General features: G+C 46.9%; 1 protein-coding gene across 3 annotated transcripts in view; it reads left to right on the top strand.

The window, feature by feature from the left end:
* Positions 1-5819: 5819 nt before the first annotated feature.
* LOC126544924 (uncharacterized) overlaps positions 5820-21792 on the top strand; it is a 34229-nt gene continuing 18256 nt past the window's right edge. For all 3 annotated transcript variants that reach the window (XM_055061739.2, XM_050192485.3, XM_050192476.3), the window contains exons 1-6: positions 5820-6148; positions 7699-7854; positions 8478-8744; positions 11292-11401; positions 13670-14200; positions 20556-20733. In XM_055061739.2, coding sequence (XP_054917714.2) covers positions 5870-6148; positions 7699-7854; positions 8478-8744; positions 11292-11401; positions 13670-14200; positions 20556-20733 — 1521 coding nt within the window. In that variant the 5' untranslated portion in view covers positions 5820-5869. The remainder of the gene's footprint in view (positions 6149-7698; positions 7855-8477; positions 8745-11291; positions 11402-13669; positions 14201-20555; positions 20734-21792) is intronic.

The raw sequence follows: 21792 nt of genomic DNA, 5'->3' as shown, positions 1-21792 counted from the left end.
CCACACGCACCTCCCCACCCCCTCGCCCTCATCCAACCCCTCCCCTTCCTTTCAAGAATGCTGTTGTCCGGTGCAATCATGTGCGTGGCGCACACCTGTCAGTGCAGTTAAAGGCAGGGCAGCGTAGACTTCCAGAGCTGATGACGCAGGTGAACAGCTCCTGGATAAGGAAGGACGCCTTCTTGCGCAGCTCCGGCACTGCCTGGGGCACGTACAAACCGGGAGCGTATATCTGGGGTCAAATTCAGAGATAAAAGCAAGATTATTAAAGAAAAATTGACAGCACGCAGGATCGTTAAAACAGGAACAGTGTCAGCGTGCAACTGTGACAGGTGAGATACGCAACGACGCGTTTGCGGCTTAAGCGTGAAGCTCTCGCATATAAAGGTTTGTGCAGAGCGTTTTCAATCTTGCACACGAGTGTTGCCGGAGAACGCGCGTCCCGCATCCAGTAACACAGCAACGAGAAGGAAACAAGCAAATAGACGGAAATCCATGCAATACAATGTATGGCACGAAAAGCCTTGATTCCGGCCTATAGGACGAGCGGGCCACTGAAATATCGCGCGTGGCCCGAATGGTATGGTATGGTATGGTAAAACTTTAATAAAGTCCTGCAGGTCGTGAGTCTTCACGAAGCGGGCCGCTCCCACGTGGGAACCGGAAGGCCGAGCCTCTCGGCCGCATCGTGGGCCTGCTGGACAGCCCAGAGTTGGTCAGCCAGAAGAGGGCTGCGGAGAACCGTCTCCCATCTGGCCGATCTGTTAGCGATGATAGAGTGTGACCGGGCACACCGCCAGAGCATGTGGTCTAACGTGGCTATTTCTCCACAATCGTGGCAGGTAGCATTGGTGTAAATATCCGGATAGATTTTATGTAAAAGCGACGGATTGGGATAGGTATTCGTTTGTAGTAGACGGAGCGTTAATGCTTGAGCTCTATTGAGGCGCGGATGAGGAACAAAGTAGGTTCTACGGCTGAGATAGTAGTGTTTAGTAATTTCGTTGTAGGAGGAGGGCGTGTCCCTGTTCTCTGGGAAGTCGGCTTCCGATGGGTCGAGGGTAGCGCGGTGGGCAAGTTCACGCGCAGCCCCGTGAGCCGACTCGTTGAGGTTGGGAGGAGCACCCTTTATCTGACCCTGGTGTGCGGGAAACCAATAAATGAAGTGGTGCGTGATTGCCTTGCCCCCAATAAGTCTGAGGGCCTGTTTGGAAATGGTGCCTTTTTCAAATGCTCTGACTGCAGATCTTGAATCACTATAGATGACATCCCGTGAGCTATCCAGCAGGGCTAGTGCAATAGCCATTTGTTCAGCTAATTCCGAGTCCTTCGTCCGAACCGACGCAGCATTGGTGATTCCTTGCCGACCATCAACAGCGACGATGGTGAACGCCCGAATGGCCCGAATGGCCCACACGAAACTCTAATATATATGAGCAGCCTACTAAAGTAGTGTGCATCAAACAATACAAACTGTCAGACAAAAGCAGACGCTGTTAGCTCACCATGTCATGCTTTTTACACTTGTTTGGCATGTACTTGCAGAGCTTCTCGGTGCTCAGCCTATGTGAGGAGAAAAAAAAAGTTATTTCGGTTATACTATATATATAGAATTCCATTTTCTTTTACTAAGCCAGCGGCGATGACATCGTTGCTTTGTTTCAGCACTGAATAATGCAGCGCTCTTAAGAAAACAACTAAACAAACACACACACGCATACAGACGCACACGCATGAACGCATACACGCACACCTCTGGGGACACCTCCACCCATAAAAAAAGTTAAAAAAAAGACGCCAGGCGTATCGATGGGGCGAATTTTTCACATCCTTTTATATATGGAAACTAATACCAATATAGGCATCGCTGTCATCTGTAGGAAGAAGAAAAAAACATGTGAGCAGATATGTAGTCTGTATGTCACCATGAGTGTATAAAATGTGCGATTGCAGGCGCTAAAACAAGCGTTAAAAATAAATATATACAGGGCCGCCCACTTTCAGTGGGAACACGTTATTAGTAAGAATAACTTAATGAGAAATTCGGTCTAATGACCCTCTGCACAGTATTTAGTAGATGTCTTCTCCAGATCAATATTTCGGTTACTGTTATTTTTACGTAAAATAATGAGACGTAGATGTTATAGAGTCTTGAATAATAATCACTTGTTGAGCCAAGTGCTGTATGTGCCATTGAAAAAAGCTAGGCTGACGCGTGCTTATTTTGCTTGCAGGAAGGCAAAAATTTGACCATGTTACTGAACGCTAAAATTCTTGAATATATCGAACGGCTCCGCGGTGTTGTTGCGGTCGAGCTCTTCCTTTAAGTTGTCTGTCCATGTGCGTTCCGTAGCTTTTGAATAAGAGGCTGCCGTTGCGCATTATTATTTTGACAGTGGCCGCGCTTGCTACTGCCCTGAGCCAAAGGTGTGGAGTGACTAGTCGAAGATACCCTAACTTTTGCAAGAATATGAGCAAATTGTGCATCTTGTTCTTGTTCGGCTGCAGCAATTTCCCGATAAAGCCAATCATCGAGGAACCGCTGTGTGATCACGACTCAAACGCGTACTTATGCTTGCTCTACCCCTGTCATAACCAACTATTGTCCTAAATGCACTTGATTTGAATGCTTGCGCAGCCGCCGAGACTAAAGATCAGGGGCCGAATTCACGAAGCCTTTCGTTCGTCAGTGCTATCTACCAATGGCCGGCCACCTTCGCTAAATATATGTCTCGAATCAGGATTGGCAGAAATTCTTTCTTACGAACAATTCTAGCGTAGGAGTAGTTTCCGAATTTTACGTCCATGTGCAACGCTGCACAGCTCATGGCCGTCGCGTCACTTTGCGATACTCACCAGCCGTCAACGCACACAGTGACTGCAGGAAAGATAATGTGGTCGCTTCGCTGTCGCTCGTCCATGGTGACGCTAAAGTTGTACTCGAGATAGACGATCAGCAGGGTGTAGAACTGGTAGAAGAAGGACAGGAAACAGACGGCACCCACGAGTGCGCGCAGTTGACTCATCGTCGGAGTGGGGAGCTATGGTAGCTTGGTACACCGACTCTTGAGCCGACGTGGAGCTTTCGACCCTTAGGCCCCAGCTGTCTGTTCGAATCAAATGTTATCGATTCATCTAGGTCGCAGTGCATGCTGGATTTATTTTGTTTCTTCGATCTGGCTGAACTAACTCTTCTTTTGCTTATTAACGGTGTCTCTAAGCAGTTGAGGAGACGCTTGCACAATTATTGGTCCAATAAAGCCATTTCCAGAGGCCGTTTCTTGCGTCTACAAGAAAGACATGACATTCTGTCATCTATCTTCTCTGGGTAGCGACCGCCTCGCCTATTGTTCTTTTTTTTTTTTCATGGTACACCGTGTTAGATGAACAAAAGCTAATCGATGTGACAGCAAATTGATTCCTTTACCGCCCTAATGGTTGCACTTGAAAGGAGTCTTGAGATCGTTTTGTACCATGTATTATGTCGTTAGAAGCGACAACAATGCAAGTCAAGCATGTACTACATCTGAAGTAGAACTTGAAGTTATGTTGCGGGAAAGCCACGTGGCGTAAAAGAAATGTCTTTCCTAGTTTCCTAGTATGTTCAGAAGAACATACCGTACCGTCGTTCTGAACTCAAATTCTGGCATGTCAGTTCTGCATTCAACGCTCTGAACCTAAAAAAAATTATAGAAGAACAAAATCATCAGGTGAAAAATTTTGTCGATGCGAGGTGGCATTTGTGCAGTCTACGCCATTCTTGAACTTATGAAGTTTGCAAAAAGTAGAGAGACTAAATACAAAATTGTGCTGTCTGTACCCGTCAAATAAAAGAAAACATTTCATCAAAACATCCTGGTTGAGTAGTTATTGATACTATAATGGACAATTTTTACATTTAGTGTTAGGGGGCCCAACAAACCTTCTACAATAAAAGTATGATATACTTAAATGAGTATGCATGCTACGCATACCCATCGACCAAGGTAGGCGTCTATTTATGCTATGGAGCCTGAAAACCTGACGATGCATCAGTTACTTTATTAGAATGTTTATTTTCCAATGTCACTGGGAAATGAAAAGCCAAGGAACGAGGCTTCACCTTCGGAGGCGCATTCTATACATTTACAGCTCGACCAAACTTCGCTTTAAGGTATGTTCGCTTCCATGTTATCATCTAAGCCTCACAGTTCGGACGCCATATCCGAAAGAATACCATTCGGGAAGAAATCGATTCATAACATACTGCGACAAGCCTATTATACATCTGCAAAAAAGCCATACTGCTTGCCATAGATGACGTGCCTTTTTTCTTGCCCTTGCATTTTATATTTGTATTTCCTTATTGTGATAGCAATTATATCGACAGTTCAGGCGCATTTCTGCCGTCAGCGTCGCCGTGAGGTTCCGTATCAGTTAAATCTTGTAGGGGTGAGCCGGTGAACACGGTTCAATCTCGCGTGCGCGAGCGAGGAACGCGGCCTGGAAGCGTGCCCTCTCCTGTGGTGCGCGTGGCAGAGGGGTGAAGCAAGGGAGGAGGGGCGTTCTTCCCCAGCGGCTGGTACGGTGCCTCGATGTACTCCTCGCCCGCCGCTCCGTGCAGAGTGGACACAAACGCGGCGTCTACTACGGCGTTGGCCACGCAAATCGCGGACGCCGTACGGACGCGTAGCCGGCGCTTGTGTGTCTTGAAGGCGGTCGGCAACGTGGCCAAGGTACGCGCCTGCGCGGGCCTCATTTGCAAAGCGATCTGGGATGTTTGCAGAGTGTGCGTAGTGCTGGTAGCTTCCTATGCGCTGTGCTTTAGATGCTCGTACGCGTTGAAGCGACAGATGCGCGGAGGTCAATCGGCGTTTTCACAGAAAGCTTCCACTGTCATTGAGCGATGTGTGTTCATGTTTACCTGTGCGCGCGTGGCACCGTGCTGGTTAATTTAGTTAAAACACATTGTCGGCCTAGTTGGTGTATATCCATGATAGAATGTGTAAGCGCGACTAAACAAGGACGTATAAAGAAGCAGACACACGAAGACAGCGCTCTCTCAGTGTTTGTTTCTTTCTGCGTCCTCGGTGAAATCCTGGCCGTCCAGCGCGCCCGCGATCGGGCCGGCAGGCTAGATCTGTCAGTCCCGTCGTGGGGTTAGCCGGGTGCGCGTGTTATCACGTTTTGCTGGACCGAATAAGAGTTTATTCCCTCACTCACTTACTTGAGTCACGCTTACGCATTCTTAATTAAAATAAATTATGAGGTTTTACGTGCCAAAAACCACTTTCTAATTATGAGGCACGCCATAGTGGAGGACTCCGGAAATTTCGACCACCTGGGGTTCTTTAACGTGCACCTAAATCTAAGTACACGGGTGTTTTCGCATTTCGCCCCCATCGAGATGCGGTCGCCGTGGCCAGGATTCGATCCCGCGACCTCGTGCTCAGCAGCCCAACACCATAGCCACTGAGCAACCACGGCGGGTGCTTACGCATTCGAACATCGTTAATTTAGTTAGTAATCGAATGTTTACAAGTTTATGCGGCCGATAAAACTGCTATCCTTACTTCGTACAGCTATCTACTAATTTGCTGTCGCAATCGGTGCTTCACCTTTCCGAGAAAACAGCGAATTTCTTTCATGGCGTTCCCTGTGCGTCATCGTCGTCATCATCATCATTATTATCACATTATTATTATTATTATTAGCTTTTTCTGTGTTAAAGGTTGAGTTTTCTTGTGCACGTTGTTTCTTCCTCACTTATGATCTGTTTCCTTTGTATTCTTTTATCTTTTGTTTTCCCACTGCTGTTCGATACTTAAACTATTCCCCCCCCCTCCCCCCCGGGGGGCTGGTGGGAGGGTTGTCATTTTCACAACCCTTCATGATCATCATCACCGACATAAAGCACGAGACAAACCAGAAGAAGAACGTGCTCCCACGCGCTGCACTGCGTCGAGTGTCGTCGCATATAGGCTTGCAAGCTGTCCTCAATCCTCTCTGTGCTGGTCGACTGCGAGCCGTCCACCAGAACAACCCGATGCCGGTGCGCATTTCAGAAAACACTCGGCGCGGCGAAAAGGCCTGGATGCTGGTGGTGCACCTCCTGCTATGTGCGGCTCCATCCGTCTGCTTCAGCCCGATCCTGCTGCTGCACAACACGGTGAGCGTGAAGAGCCGCTTTCTTTGTGGCTCTTTTCCAACAAGACCACAATGTAGCCAGAACCAGATTACGAAATAGGGGAACCCGGTGGGTGGAAGGTGTAGTGACGCCTACACGGCCGAAGGTGAGGCCTAGCTTGCATCGACGGAACGGAGCTCCGCAAGATGGCATGTGGTGAACGGACTCAGTCCTAAGAGTGGGAAGGAAAGAGAGAGAGATAAATATTGCGGGGTTTTACGCGCCAAAAACATGTCGCAGTGTCGCCCGAAATGCGAAGCACCGATTGCGTTAGCAAATTAGACAGCTATGCGAAGTAAGGATAGTAATCTTAATCGACTGCATGAATTCGCTTACTAGCTAAATTAACAAGCATGGTGTCACGCGCGCACCGGAAAACATAAACACATCGCACTCGATGACTGCGGACACTCGCTGCCCGAACACTGGCGTGAAGAAGGGCGGCAGTTGCAGCGAGCGAATTGCCCTTCGTGCTGCCTCTTGCTTCAGCGCGAACAAAGCGGCCGGAACACAGCTCACATGAAGCCATCAGCACCCGGCGCATAGCTTTCAACATGGGCCCGCGCCATACGCGGCCGTCGCCGAAGTATGCAACTAATTGCGAAGTATTCGACTATCCTTGCGCTCGAAACTATATTTCGCTGCGCAAGGATACCGCCTGAGTAAGGATATTTACGTGTAATGCAGTAGAAGGCGAAGAATACGATTAAAAATAGTTTGTGAATAATCCACATTACCATCGTATATTGTTTAGCGTCTGTGAGGACAGGAGGGACTAGAATATTTTATTTTTATTGAATGCAATTTTTTCGATCCATAAATTGTAAGCCTCACGTAACAGTGTTTCAATATCTGCATGAATAAAACAACTCGTGCGTTTTGCTTAGTTAGCACCGAGTTGTCATGTTGTTCTGAGAACCACCTCACTATAGAGGTTATTCAAAGGAATTTTAGGTATATGACCACACTTTCCTCTACATCTGAGTCTAGTTTAAGTTCGGGCTGAGCAACTGATTCGCAACAGTCAGTAATCGCTTCAGCCCTTTGAAAACTTTTTACCGCTTTCAGGGCTCCATGAAACACAAACTGGCTTGCGAGTCCTGACGAATTCGAGGAACAGCCTGACACTTACCCATAACAAAACCAATTCATATGTGTACATGCAACAGAATCGAGTTTTGCAATAAAGGCGCATAATTTTGCCGTGCAGGTGATTTTCTCAGTGGGTAGCGGTTAGCGCCTTTCATAATGTCTTCATTTCGCGTCGTCTTTAGGACGTTGTCAAAGTGCTAAGTATGCAGACAGTCAAGGGAACGTGCAGCAAGTGTCCTAATGAATAGCTGGATACGCAGGGATGCCAGCCATTGCCATGAATGTACGTGCACGCGTGCGCATAAGTATTGTCATCGTAAACGTGCCGTTGAAAATGCCGTGCAATTCTGCGTGAAAGTGATATTGACTCGCACAGCGACACGCTGTACCACCCCTTGGTCATAGAGCCTCTAAATGTAATCCGCGATCTCATTGTGCAGAAGTCCGGGAGCGCGTACTGCCTGCTGGTGGTGCTCAGCATGTGGCTGCTGCGACTACTTCCGCTTCCAGTGGCGACGTGTCTGCTCTCGCTGCTGCTGTTTTCGCTGATTGACGTTCACGCACAGGACGCTGCCGCCGCCGCAGACGGATTCGGGGTGAGTTCCACGCGCAGCGTAATGACAACCGGCGTTTACTCGGATGAACTGCGAAGCGTGGTATCGCCTTACCTTTCGTGTATATGGTGAATGTTAAGCTTCGTGAATCAAGTCGCGAAGCTTTTCGCTCGATGCAGCTGTTTTGGCAATGGTCAACTTGATGGTGAAGTAGTTGCAGTGTCGTTTCTGTCTCACGTACAGAGATAAGTTCATTCAGCCGATTAAGTAAAACTACAATTCACAACTCCCGAAGTTGTACTTCTCAAATCCTTCGTCTCTGCATTCAGTTTACTTGTAACATTTGTAAAATGGAAATATCGGACGCAAGTTTACAGATGTACCGGTGAGAAATTTGTCGCCCATTTCTTACCTAAAGAGAGAAACCAGAGCTTCGACTGTAGTAAGTCTCGACAGTTAGCAGACTGTTTATACATTCTTACGCAATCTCCTCACACCGACTGCAATGAAAATTTGTCGCGCGCACTTCCGCACGAAAGTTAACAACGCGTCTTCGTCATTTACCGGCAGACCTCTCTTATTGTACGCGGCGCGCACTGTCGCCCTCCACCTAACGGCACCACATCTCCACCGCGCTCTGTGCGCGGGGGCCCCGGCGCGCGCAGGTTGAGTCGGTGCTGCTCATCGCGTGCTTCTCGCTGTTCGTGGCCGCCGACTCGACGACCTTGTCCCTGCGCACGGCCCTGTGGCTCCTCGGCGCATCCGGGGCTCGCATACGGCCCCTCGTGATCGTTTTCATGACGGCTTCCTTCCTGGGCGCCCTGGTCCTGCCCGACTTCCTGGTGGCCCTGGTGCTCAGCTCGGTGCTCGAGAAAGCCGTGCTCCACCTGCGATGCAAGTTCGTCTCGCAGCAGTTTCGATCGCCGAGCCAGGCAAGGGCACGTGTTCAGCCTATGGGAAGCCGTTTGAAGAACCGTACCACCCTCGCAGATATGAAATGATAAATGTTACGCAATGGTTACAGTAATCTTGAATCGTTTATTGCAATGACCCTTTACTGAGGTTCTTAAAAATTCTACGGATATTTTACCTTTTAATCGCTTATTGGTAAGTTCTTTATTGCATGGGGAATCGTTTGGACAGTCCAGGCGAACTACCGCCGCTGTCGTCGACGTCGCTGTCACTGTCACCCTGATGCTCCGTTCCAAGTTCGAAAGCGATAGCATCGCGGCCGCGAGCCTTATGCTGTAAGTGTGAGTGAAAACGTGCGAGGGTGGGCGGAAAGCATGGTGACTCGACCTCGCGCGCGCTAGGGAAGGCGGGCATAAAATGCACCGTCTACCATTGTGCGCAAGGTCGCAGGTGGGTTAGGCGGGAGGGGCTTTCTACTTCAGCGGCGGCTGCGCATGACGCGGATGAGCGTGGCCGCACTGGCCCCATCTTGAAAGCCATCTACGGTGGGTACAGAGTCTAGGCACGCCCAGGACTGATGGCTTCGTGTGCGCTGTGTTCTCGCCGCCTAGTACGTGATGAAGTGAAAGGCAGCACGAAGGGCAGTTCACTCGGTACTGCTGCAGCTTTTGTGACCCCACCTTTTCGTCAACGAGTGTCCGTGGTCGTCGAGCGAGATGTGTTCATGTTTGCATTTGTGCGCGTGCGGCATGCTTGTTAATTTAGTAGGTAACGAATGTTTACAAGCTTATATGGCTCATAGAAGTACTATCCTTACTTCGTATAGCTGTCTGACATTTTGCTATCGCAATTGATGCTTCGCCTTTCGGGCGAAACTGCGCATTCTTTAGTAACCTTCAATTCTTACGTGAGCAAGTCCTCCGCGGTTTCATTTATGTACTCCTATATGCCGCAGGGCAAGATTTTTGATTTGCTAACAAAAACTACAATAACATTAAGATAATCTGTAGGTTCTCTATACGCCTCTAGAGCGCACTGCCTTCTCATATATCTGTATTCTTGGTTATAAAATATCTACAAACTTCTTGTGGACAAAAGTTGTTACAAAATTTATTTCCTTCAGCCTACTGTGGATCATGGGGACTTTGTAGCTGATTATTTGCAGGAAGTCTACAGATATACCAAGCCTGTTGTTGTAAAATCTATACACTGAAAGGGGCCCTGAACCACCCCTTGGGCTTGGTGAAATAACATAGTTCGCGGGTAGCACACGCTGTTATGAACATCTCAGCCAAGTTCTGCTGTCGTACGTGGTCCGTGGAGCTCGCAAGCGGAGCGCGAAGTCACCTTTTTCTCAAACGCTCTAGTTTCGAAAAGCCCATGATCCTCGCTCTTTTCTGTGTGCTTTATTTCGTCATAAAGCACATTCCATTACGCGGCTGCTATTCGTCGCGAGGTGCCGCCACTAGTCCAGTGGCTAAGCGCACTGCGGCTTTCTGAGGACAGCCGTGTTTGGCTTACGTTTAGCGTGGCATAGGCACCAAATCGGAAATTTGAACTGCGCGCCACGGTGGTGTCTCCGCCGTAGCATTCGCAGTGCAAGGCATTGGAGGAGGAAAGGGAGTACAGCTAAGGCTGTGTTTGATTGCCGATAACTTCGCTTCTGCTGAACGCATTAAAGTACTTTTTGCGGCAAAGTTGTTCTGAAATAGCCTATATTCACTTCAAATCTCTTTCTCCACTTCGATCAAAAGTGGTTCAGGCCCCCTTTAAAAGAAAAAGAAACGTTCGCAACGTTCTAACAGACCTATATAAATACAGTTTTTCGGGTCTTTGGCTTCTCTTTCGTTATCAATGCCTTCAATGTCTGATCACAGAATTCACAAAAGCGTGAAATTACGCTCAGCGTGGGTTGAGCTATCTTGCTGCGATGCAAGAGACCACCGACTTCCGAGAGGACTTGACCTGCTCGGCACAATTCATATTTGATAGAAACGTACGGTCTTGAAACATTCTTGTTTATAAGCCAGAAGGTCATAATTCTGCTTCAGAAGTAACTTGTACAGCGCAATATGGCCGTTCACTTTAGGCGCAGAGCTCTGCATATTAATCTTAATCATGCATCCATCGCATATGAAGAGGTAACTTACGGTTTTTATGAACTGCGGTAATTCTGAATGTGTGCCTCAATACGAGAACGAAACAATGCCTTGTAAAAGCTCTCGTACTGCAAGTGAGAACTCTTAAATTCCATGAGATGATAGTGCGCGGCTTGTTTTAACTACTTGACGCCATAACAGATGTCAGCTATTTGAGAATAGTGCTAAGTCATTTACGCAAGTAGCTAGGGAACCCAAGAATGTTGGCAGACAGTAAAAGGTTCTTGTGAATCTGAGATTTTAAATAGGCAAGGCACAAGGATGTACGCTTGCAGATATCCAGCTCTTTCTTTTTTGTTTCCGTGCCATTGGTTCAGGTTCAGTGTTCAATTAAACAAGCTTTTTTCCAACTTGCTTTTTCCAACTACATAAAGCGTATATATAATGAATTCTGTGCTGCAATTACAGCTGCAAAATCGCCGGGCCACTCTGTCACCGGTCCACTACGAGCGCCTAGTGCAAGAGATGGACAGCATTTTGCAACGGAAGATCCAATGCTCACCGCCGCAGAGTGATAGGTACGTCCAGCGCTTAACGTAAGGAAGGGAGGAGGGCGGAGAGCCCCCCCCCCCCCCCCCTCCGTTTTATAAGAAGGGGTTTGGCCTCACTTTGGCAGGCGAAGTGTAGCACTGTTGCATCCATTCGTGAGGTTCATGGCTACTCACTTTGCGTGAATTAGCTGCGATGACACTACCTCTGTTGTCGTTGTCGCTGATTTCAATGCGGATGTGTCGGCACCGAAAAGAGAGCGGTTTGCGCTTTCCGTGTTGCCGACATATCCCTTGCGATGCCACAGCGATCCGGCCCAACCGACCACCCAGCGGCGTACGTGCGTCGATTTAACATTATCAAAGAATGTGAGTGCAGTTGCGAGCGAAATAATGGCCACCGATGAAGACAATAAATGAGCGTGCGTAGGATCCGTAACGATGACCAGCCATCAATACAATAAATGGGTTTCGTACCTTTGGTCAAAATTATGCTTCACCTCCGTGTCGTGTGCTAAGCAGCTTCGCTGGTCAACCACCTTGACAGAGTGGAAAGGCTCATGATTTTTTAAGTATCATCTATTGGGTAAGACATAAGTAGCGGCAGCATTCATCCAGCCAGCAGTCATTGTCGAGAAAGTCCGTGAAATGATCGCAAAGAAAGCTTCACGTAAAAATTCGTAATAATTCGCTTGTTCCTTGCAACTACTTGTCAGAATTAAATTACGGATTGCGACTCCCCTGATAGATTGTCGGTGTGGTAGTTTGTGTTTATATGCTCTTTAGGGCGTGGGGCACTCTAATGGTCTTGGGACGAGCAACTAACCGTTCTTATTCAACGAAGTGGCGGACGTAAAAGATGTCACTGGGAGCTCTACATATTATGCAACTACTACTGAAGTTTCTACTGAGACCATCTCTGCTATATTGAACGAGTTCTACGGAAGTTTGCCAGGCTGGGTTAATAAAGACACCGCGAAGCATACTAGAGTGTAAATGTTCTTTAACTGTTATACCAGCAAAGATGCGATGAACGCTACTTTCTTCGAAGCTGGGAAGTGGCGCGTTCAAACACCCTGCGGTGTATATTGTGAACCCACTACCGGTGAACCGTGATTACGTGCAGCTGTACTTCGCGTCTCTGCGCGGAGCGCGTAATTTGCCGCACGGCGAACTAGCCCTGGTGGTAGCTGACCCCTTCTTTAACTGTTATACTTGGTGCAGATAATAAACAAGTGTTATACGTAGCTTGTGCTATATTGAGATGTATGCCCATTTTCTTCTTCGTTGCTAAAAATGTCGCAGTTTCGCCCGACAGCCGATGCATCGATTTAGATTGCAAATCATTAGATAAGTACACGAAGTAAAGATACTAGTTTTATTGACAGTAGAAACGTGTAAACATTGACTTACTAACTAAATTAACAAGCATGGGGTCACGCGCGAACACGCCCTATAGGTAAACACACAGCCCCCCCCTTCCCACCCCCACCCCCCGCCACTGCTGCCTTACTCCCAGCGAGATTGAGCCAATACCCTTCTCGGCTTAGCGTAGCATGCTTTCAGTCGCACCCACAGCACACGGCGTGCGGCTGATACGTTATCGCATTTGGATCTTATCCGGAACTTCACCGCGACGCCGACAACGACGTCAGAAATGCACCTGAAGTGTCCGTATAATTCGTATCGCAGTGAAATATGTCCTTTAATTTACTGACACCCACGAATTAAAAGCTAGAATGTGACCGCAAAAGAGACCATTGCACCGTACACGCAGTCTGTTTAAACATTCGCCTGATGTGGCACCTGCACGAAAATGAAGCGAATAATTTACAAAGGAGTACACCATCTATTTCACCCGTCGGCCTATAGGACAGTACGTGCATTATATCGGCGCTCGTAATGTCTACGCACGCTGTGTGCGGCTGCGTTTTTCTTTTTCTTTCTTTCTCTTTTTTGCGGGGTGCGGGGGAGGGGGGTTCGTTCATGGGATTGGACAGGAAAGGAGTGCGCCACGGGATAAATTTGCGTCTTTTGACTTCAGCTTCACGTTGTATTGTGCCCAGCTGGTACTTGTGAAATACGCGAAAATTACGAAAAACGTTTGCTGTTGGCGAATAGCGACTATTTGATTCGAGGACCGATTGAACCAAACAGGACAATACTGAATAGGTTACTCGGAGATTCCGAACATTCGCACACGTCTATAGTTGTAAAGGAGTGAAACCGACGACACGAAAGGTCGATGCCGCCCACATTCCGCCTATGCAGCCGCCCGCTATGCATTCTCGCTTACAGGGACAGCCCCGAGAGGTCTGCCGCCGCGGCGACCACGCGCAGTCGAAGGGAGCGCCTCACTCTGCCCAAAATGGCGTCCGTCATGTCGGACATCTGCGGCCGGTTCACGTGCGGCGCCGCCTGGGCTGCGCTGAAGGGCCAGAGCAGTTCGGCCGATAAGTCGCCCAACACGACTCCGCCGCAGACGAGCGACGAACAGCCCACGCTGGTGACGCTGTCGGTGCGTCCGGAATCCACCAAGTCGGGATCCACGCCTTCTACGTCGACGACGCCGTCTCCTTTCGAGCAGCGGCAGCCGCCGGCCGTCGCCTCGTTCCGCAAAGGCAGCCCCGGTGCTCGGAGCTCTACGCCGCCGTCGCCGTCTCCCGGCAAGATGCGAAGAAACTCGTTCCCGCTCTCCGCGCTGACGCCCAACGTTACCGAGCACCTGTCGGACCTGACGACTCGGAGGGCAGAGCGGGCCAGTACGAGCGAGCTGCAGCGCAGGAGACTCTTGTCGGATCCCTGGAGCCAGAGTCGCCGTTCTGCCAGGTCGGTATTCTTTATCTCGGAGTGCCTCGCCGGTACCAATCAAGGGCATTCCGATAGATTGCTTCGAAGGATAACAAAAAAGCGTGAACATAAGTTCTTTTTATGGAGCTGCTCCGAGAGGCTTTCCTGGAGAAGTATATATCGTCACATTGTTGTGATTAAATCGGCGACAACAGTGGAGAGAAGAGAGTTCGGATACACAAAGTCGTGTCTTGCTCCGAGCGACAACTCGGAACAGTTTTTCGTCGGTTAAAAATGGCCACAGGAAAAAGCGAAACAAGTACGCTTGTCACTACGACAGGACCGTAACCGCCACATGAACGTCCCTTTAATGCCAAGCATTCTTTGCCTGATTCCACGCACATTGCGGTAAATAGGCAGGCAAGTAGGTAGACCGATATGAAGATTCCTACCTCGGCGCATTTCGGGCATCTGCAGTAAGAAAGCAATCCATGATCGGACAGTGGAACTGAGCCTGTGCCTTTGAGCGCAGCAGCCCAGTGCTTTAATCAATAGACCATGATTGCACGCATACGCCTCTCGCACCAAAGCCGACTTGCTCTTTGAGAAGTTTGGCACGTGCGTCAGGTGCCAGTTTGTCGTCTTGTTTCCTAGTCAGAGCTCGCATTTATTACTGGGCTACACCCCTCGTCTTCGGAATCGGCCCTAATTCCCCTGTACTTTCATCGTATCAGATAACGCTACGTGGAAACTGTGCGCCATTGTACCGCCTTCAGGATCGGCGCAGGTCGAACAGGTTTTAACGTTCCATCGCGAAAGTCATCGCGGTTTCAACATGCTGCATGACATAGCCATAGGGGTGACGGTGGTCTTGGATGTCACGGTGACTATACGAAAAAAAGAATTGATTGGATTTGGGGTCAGCACACTACATTTTATTCAAACTCTGCGCACCAAGAAATGCTGTGCATCTGCGAGTAAGCCAGCTTAACGGTGGAAACATTTCTACAGAATAAAGGAAATGGTCACAAGAGTCTTGTGAGAATGTGCTGTCAGTGCATGCAAGTAATACATAATCGACTTAGGAAAGTTTCGTGATGTACGGAAGAAGGCAATATCATACTCGTATCACTCGGTACCAATCGTTGACATGCCAGTTAAACTAGTCAGGTATGCTAATAGATGTCGAACTTTGTCACATTGTCCACTCATAGCCTTCACAACTTAGCTAACGACAATTTTCTTCATGTGTGCCAGCAGTTCGAGGTGTGTCATTTTAATGCGTAAGCATTCTTTCAGCAAAATCCAGCAAAATCTTTCCGTAACACCGTGAGTCCCACACCATGTATCTGAAAAATAAATGCATAATTGGTGAAGTTTAGACATTTGTTCGTTATACAATAATGTAAAGGTAGATGACTGGTAACATTAGAATTGATAAGGAAGGTATGAAAAATGAAAAAAAAAAGAGAACCGTTCTCGTCATACCACCTTGAAAGGTTACTTTGCTCAAAAGCTTACTTTTCCGCATTACACGTCTGCATAAAAAGAAGCATAGTTTGGGATGCGGAGTATTGAAAATGATAGAATAGTTCATTGCTAGATCTGAAAATAGCGTAATAGTAGATGATTGGTTGCCTTAAAAATATACAAAAAATTGGTGACGTCAGCCGTTGTTGCGTCAAGGTCGTAACAAAAAAACAAAAATAAAATGCCGATTGTGACAGCTTTCCCGCTCTGTTGAGAGGATCTATCTAAAAAACAAAGGCATAATTGGCCAACATATGTAATCGTTATAATATTGTAATAGTAAATTATTGGTAGTGATGGGTAGACATGCATAAAGAGAGAGAGAGAGAGAGATGCAAATGAGGAAAAAGCAGGGAGGTTAATCAGAGTTAAAGCATCCGGTTTGCTACCCTGCACAAGAAAAATGGAAAGGGGAAGTAAAGGCGGAAAGAAGAGGGGGGTTAGAAGAAGCTAGCTAAATAAGTAAGCCAAAGCGAAGTAGCAGCCGAGCCAAAGAACGCTTACGCAATATCAGACAATTCTCGCAAGTTCTGTAGCATTTTAAGGCAGCTGCCTTAAATGCCTCATCAGACGGTGGCCTTAAAACACAACGCGCGGTAAAGAATGTCGTGTGAGCACGCCTCGCGCCGAGACTCGTTCTTGGCACTGCTCGGGCGTTCGTCGTCGTCTCCTTCCACGACTGGCCCCGATGTCGCTCATCTTGACAAAACGACGAGGAAAATTTAATTAGCATAGAGTTAATTCAGGTGCTAGAACCCACGATCTTCGGAGAGAATCAAATCCTCGAGCTGATGTGGGAGTCGAACCCACAACCTTTGGTGTTAAAGCGAAATTAATGCACTGTTAATTAATATAAAGTTAAGGCACTCGAACTCGTGACCTTTCGTTTGACTCGAACCCACGACCTATGGCGTTAATTAGGGCGACATTAATTTAGGCACCGTTAATTAAGGCAGCGCCAATTCAGGCACTCGAACCCACGACCTTTGGTTGGAGAAAACAATCAGAAGTAATAACGTGTTCGAACGAGAATGTCAGGTAATTTAATGAATGTCTTGTTCAGTGCGCAGGCTTTCGCCTTCACCCTCTGTTCTATATGCTGAAGTGAACGACATCTTTTAAAAGTTTAAACACATATCATGCTATGGACATGTAATGAGGAGGGAAAATAACCGATGGTCATTAAGGGTTACGGACTGGATTCCAAGGGAAAGGAAGCGTAGCAGGGGGCGGCAGAAAGTTAGGTGGGCGGATGAGATTAAGAAGTTTGCAGGGACGACATGGCCACAATTAGTACATGACCGGGGTTGTTGGAGAAGCATGGGAGAGGCCTTTGCCCTGCAGTGGGCGTAACCAGGCTGATGATGATGATCATGCTATACTGCCTCGTTCGTCCGCTGGATGAAATTCTCAATCGCCAAGCTTTCCGTCTGAGGAACCTGAATGGGCTAGCATTCTAGCTTTGTTCCTTTTTTTAAAATTTTTGCATACATGCTAAGCTTCCTTGCATAAAAATTAAACTTTCTTACAACTTCCGCCAAGATCCTCACCCTTGCGAGCTTTTGAAGAACTACTTTGGTTTTAAAATGTTCCTTCACTTCGAGTTGTGCATGACTCGTGATCGCTGTGTGCCATTCGCTATCCTCCTAGTCAAATCTGTTGGTAGAGCTCGGAGCCGAATAGATTTTCTTGTGACTAACATATTCGGATAGCTGTTGTGTAACTGTTCAGGGGTGTAGTGTGAAAGATAAAAAAAGAAGCCAGGACAAATGAACGAAAAATGCACCAACCGGCCTTATTCCTCTGCCTCAAGTGGAGAAAAATCATGGACCTTGGGCGTTTGCCTATATAGCGTTTCATATGACTCTATAGATCTTTGCCTCAATTACCCCGTCATCTTACTACTCTTCACACATATTCGCCTTATTGCAAGATGCCCATCAGTACAAATATTGCATCAGATCAATGCTCGCCATTATACAGTTCATATTTCAGCCATTATCATTGCCAGAAATAAATACGGTATATGGTATCTTTCCATACTCATATGTTGCCACATGACTCTGGAAAAGCTTATCCCAAGAAATTAGGACTGTAACATTTTATAACACTTTCAAATGCGTTCTGCATGACTACGCGTATGTCACAAAAGAATATATCGTAGAACGAGAACAAAGGGACCGAGGGGCTCAACTTTTTTGTAGACGCAACCATACGAAGTCAACAGACAATGAAACCAAGGAAAGCATAGGCGAAATTGCGTGTGGTTTTAACTTAAGTGAGCAAATAAGGTAAAGGGAGAAGAAAGAGGACGAAAAAACTACTTTCTGCCGATGGAAGCCAAAGCCACGCCTTCCACATTGACGAGTGCTTTCTTAGGTATTTGAGTATGTCTACAAGATATAACCCTGGGAGTGTTAGCGAGGGCCACTCATGACTTCAGCAGATGTAGCACATCTTTTTTATCTGCAAGCACCAAGTAGGACGCGAACTTAGGAGCTGGGAAACTGCACTGAATGCACTGAATAGGTTGCATGCGTTCTGTGAACCTAACAACGCTTGTAAAGGACGCGTCGCGCTATGAATTTAGTGTTTCCATACAAGGGCAAATGTAGCGTAGGGCGTTAAGGCGCTTAAAGACGAAGAAACACCAAAAATTGAAAAGAACAAACTTGATGAGATATGCCACCATCCCTTTTCAAGTGAGACGCCTTAATTCTTCATTATCATCACCCTGAGAACGGGTTAGTGAGCTTGTATCAATGCTCAAAGTGCGCGTAAATTAGGTTCTAGGTTAAAGTTGGACGTGCCGTAGTATAGGCAACACATTTTGATTTGACTTTGTTCTCCTCAGACGAAGAATTTGTAGATAACGTAACAGCAGATATTGTGGTATTTGCAAGAGAAAATGTGCAAATGTGGCATTGACCTAGACCGTAATTAAAAAGCTTACGGGTGTGTGGACAGTGGCAGTATAAAGGGTGTAAAATCGCGTTGGAGGAACAATATAGCGGAGAGGGGTGATGGAGCGGAAACCAGCTACGAAACTGTTATGAACTGCAACGAATGAAAATCTATAAAAAGAAAGTAATACTTTAAAGCGCTTATATAAAGCTCGAACTTATATAAGAATATCTAATTCTGCAGTGTGAACAGCTACACCGGCGCAGTGCTTATCTATTCACGATCGGTAGTCGTCAGGTACGATATTTACCACGTGAAAACAACGACGTGATCGGAGCTCATTGCCCTCTGAGGCGCTGTTTATTATATTAATCAAAAACCGGCTAATTGGTGGGCAATATTCCGCTACTCAAAGGCGGCCCTACACTGTCTTTTTACAACTATTCGTTGCACGTATTGTGAACAATTCGCGTGGAAGATACGAAAAACACACCAATGCGTGATGATGAAAGAACACAACGTCGTGTTTCAGTGGTTGCCGAGCTACTGCGGTATCTACAGCAACACTTTTGCACGCTGTTCGCTAATTGTTATAGCAGTAATGCTCTGTCTTCATGTTATGCAAATCATTGCTAGTGATCTACTTCTGACCAAATTTTGTGCAGCTGCCGTAGAATAATCTGCAAATAGTGCCTTTTCAGGTCAAATGACTTCAAAGAACGTGCTGGCGCCGAGGCGTTTGTGCGACACCGTCTAGCAGAATAAATACAATAAAACGGTTATATTTTGTTTATCGCCTACTTTTACTGCTTTGAATTTCATTATAGAACGTGTGTGCGGGCATGTATAAGTAACTGTGTCAGCGCTTGCAAAGTTAAATCAAGAAGCTAGAAATTTGAAGCGATGTGCGTTGCTGTTGCAGATTATATTTTTCTGCGCTCTGCATTTCTGTGTTGCGCTGTGCACAAACAATGCATTTTACAACATCCTCAGAACATACTTCTTGAAAGTATGTTATGAGCGCAGTTTTTAGCAAAAGGGCATGCTATAGGAACGGTCACACAACTTCTATTCTGCAGTTGCAACATTCCGCTCAATGGCTATAATTAAAAATTTATGTGGTACGTATTTCCTCATTGTTAATACTAATGCCGCGCAGCATACAGTTTTCTCAATCGTGTATGGCTATTTAAAGCTATAGTTAGCATCAATATCTCTTGTAATAAATTTTAACTGCCCTGTATTGCTTGCCTTACTGACATGGGCTTTGTTCACGGATTTTGCTACGAGTGTATCCTGTATCTTCAGATACATGATCGCATAATGTATCGAAAATGCAGATACTGATACACGTGTTGCTGAAAGTATCATGATACAAATACAAGATACCCAAAGAGTATATTAAAATAGTACCTACGATACAGGTATCTTCGATACTGCCCAGCCCTAAAGTATATAGGGAGCCCTCTTACGGCCTTTTGATCCTGGGGTCTCACCTTCATATGCCTCTTTGTACTCTATTTGGCAGAATAAAACTGATTGATTAGTTGATTGAACGCAACGATTTTACCGGTATGAACGCCCCTTGCATGAGTAGAAGGAAATTTCTGGTCCTAGCAGTAAAACACGTTGTGGGGCTAGCTGGTGCATAGCTTTCAAAAAATGAAACGCCAACGGTAACGGCACACAAAGAAGGAAAAAAAAAAAAGACAGGACAAGGCGCTTCCTGTCTTTTTGTCCGCCTTGTCCTGTCTTTTGTTCCTCCTTTGTGTGCCGTTACCGTTGGCGCTTCGTTTTCTGAAATCTGGTCCTAGCGCTGGAGCGAGTTGGCACGCTCAAATTTTTATCCAACTGCGAAGTTTTCTTCCTGATGAACAGGCACTGGCTTTCTGGGTAGCTTCGTGCTACTTTACTTTTCGTTACTCATCGCGTGACGGCGCTCCGCGTCTCTGCTTCCAAGGAGTCCGTCGGTGGCGAGTCCAACCCGAGTCCGACCCGGAGGCAGCTTTGTGGGCCGCGGCTCCAGCGTCGTGTTTCCCGCCGAAGTGGCGCCCGAGGAGCGCGAGTCGGGAAGCGTCACCGCCGAAAACTTGGCCCCTCACCGGCGCAGGGGACGGCGACTTTCCGCCATCCAGCAGGTATCGCGCACATCTGCCAACCTTAGAACTTGAGAGACTAACTAAACAGTCGAAACCAAAGAACAGACAGATTTAGCTTGTCCGTACACGTATTGCGGAATATCGGGTAACAGGAGCTGCGTACAGCATAAACAACGCTGTTATCGGGTTACCCTCTCCGGTAGCTCGGTGGCTATGGCGTCGCGCTGCTGCGTACGAGGTCGTGGGTTCGATCCCGGCTGATGCTGCTGCATCGCGATGAGGGCGGAATGCCGAAAAAAAAACGCCCATTCAACTTGCATTTGGTGAACATTAAGGAATCCCATGTGGTCAAAATTATTCCGGAGACCACCACTGAGCGTGCTTCATAATATATCGTAATTTTCGCACGTAATACCCAAGAATGTTTGTAATGCCATTTTAACGCATCACTTCACACATTAACCACTCGAAATTTTGCATATGAATGCTGGAACATTCACCCTATACCCCTCCACAAACGAAAAAAAAACAAAGAAAGGAAAAATATTTAGGTCGTTGATTGCTAGAGTTCGCAAGATTTTGAACGTGTAGAACAAACTCCTCTATCATAAAGCGCAGTCACAATTTCGTTCAGTCACTCAAGCACTACTTTTTCCAACAACGTGAGTGTGTTCATTGTGGCATGCATTTGTAATAGTGTTTGTATGTAGAGATGTATTTCTGTATGTTTCTTTTTTAAATGTCTGTGAAATGGAAGGTGGCATCATGGTTGATGCTCGCTACTCCTAGTGTGAATCCATTTTATTGTATGGCATCTAAATAAATTTTATTCGCGGTTTGTGTGCCGCTGATTACACACTGTAGTACATACTCAATCGGACCCAAAAAATAGCCTCTCGCTATGGGTTCAAATATCCTTATCAAACCCTAAAAATATTTATAAAACAAAAGTCAATTCAGTTCGATTCAACGCTGGTTGCGACATCTTGTGACGCAAATTTTAAACCAGAGAGCGTGAAAAGTTAATAGTGCAGTGACCTTCCATACTCTACTATAACTACCGGTGTAAAGTGTCAGTAGCGGCATAATCGTTAATGC

This window comes from Dermacentor andersoni, chromosome 3 (genome assembly GCF_023375885.2).
Source record: "Dermacentor andersoni chromosome 3, qqDerAnde1_hic_scaffold, whole genome shotgun sequence".
Taxonomy (NCBI): Eukaryota; Metazoa; Arthropoda; class Arachnida; order Ixodida; family Ixodidae; genus Dermacentor; species Dermacentor andersoni.
Note: the sequence above shows the minus strand (reverse complement) of the source record. Positions and strands in the feature narration are given on the sequence as shown.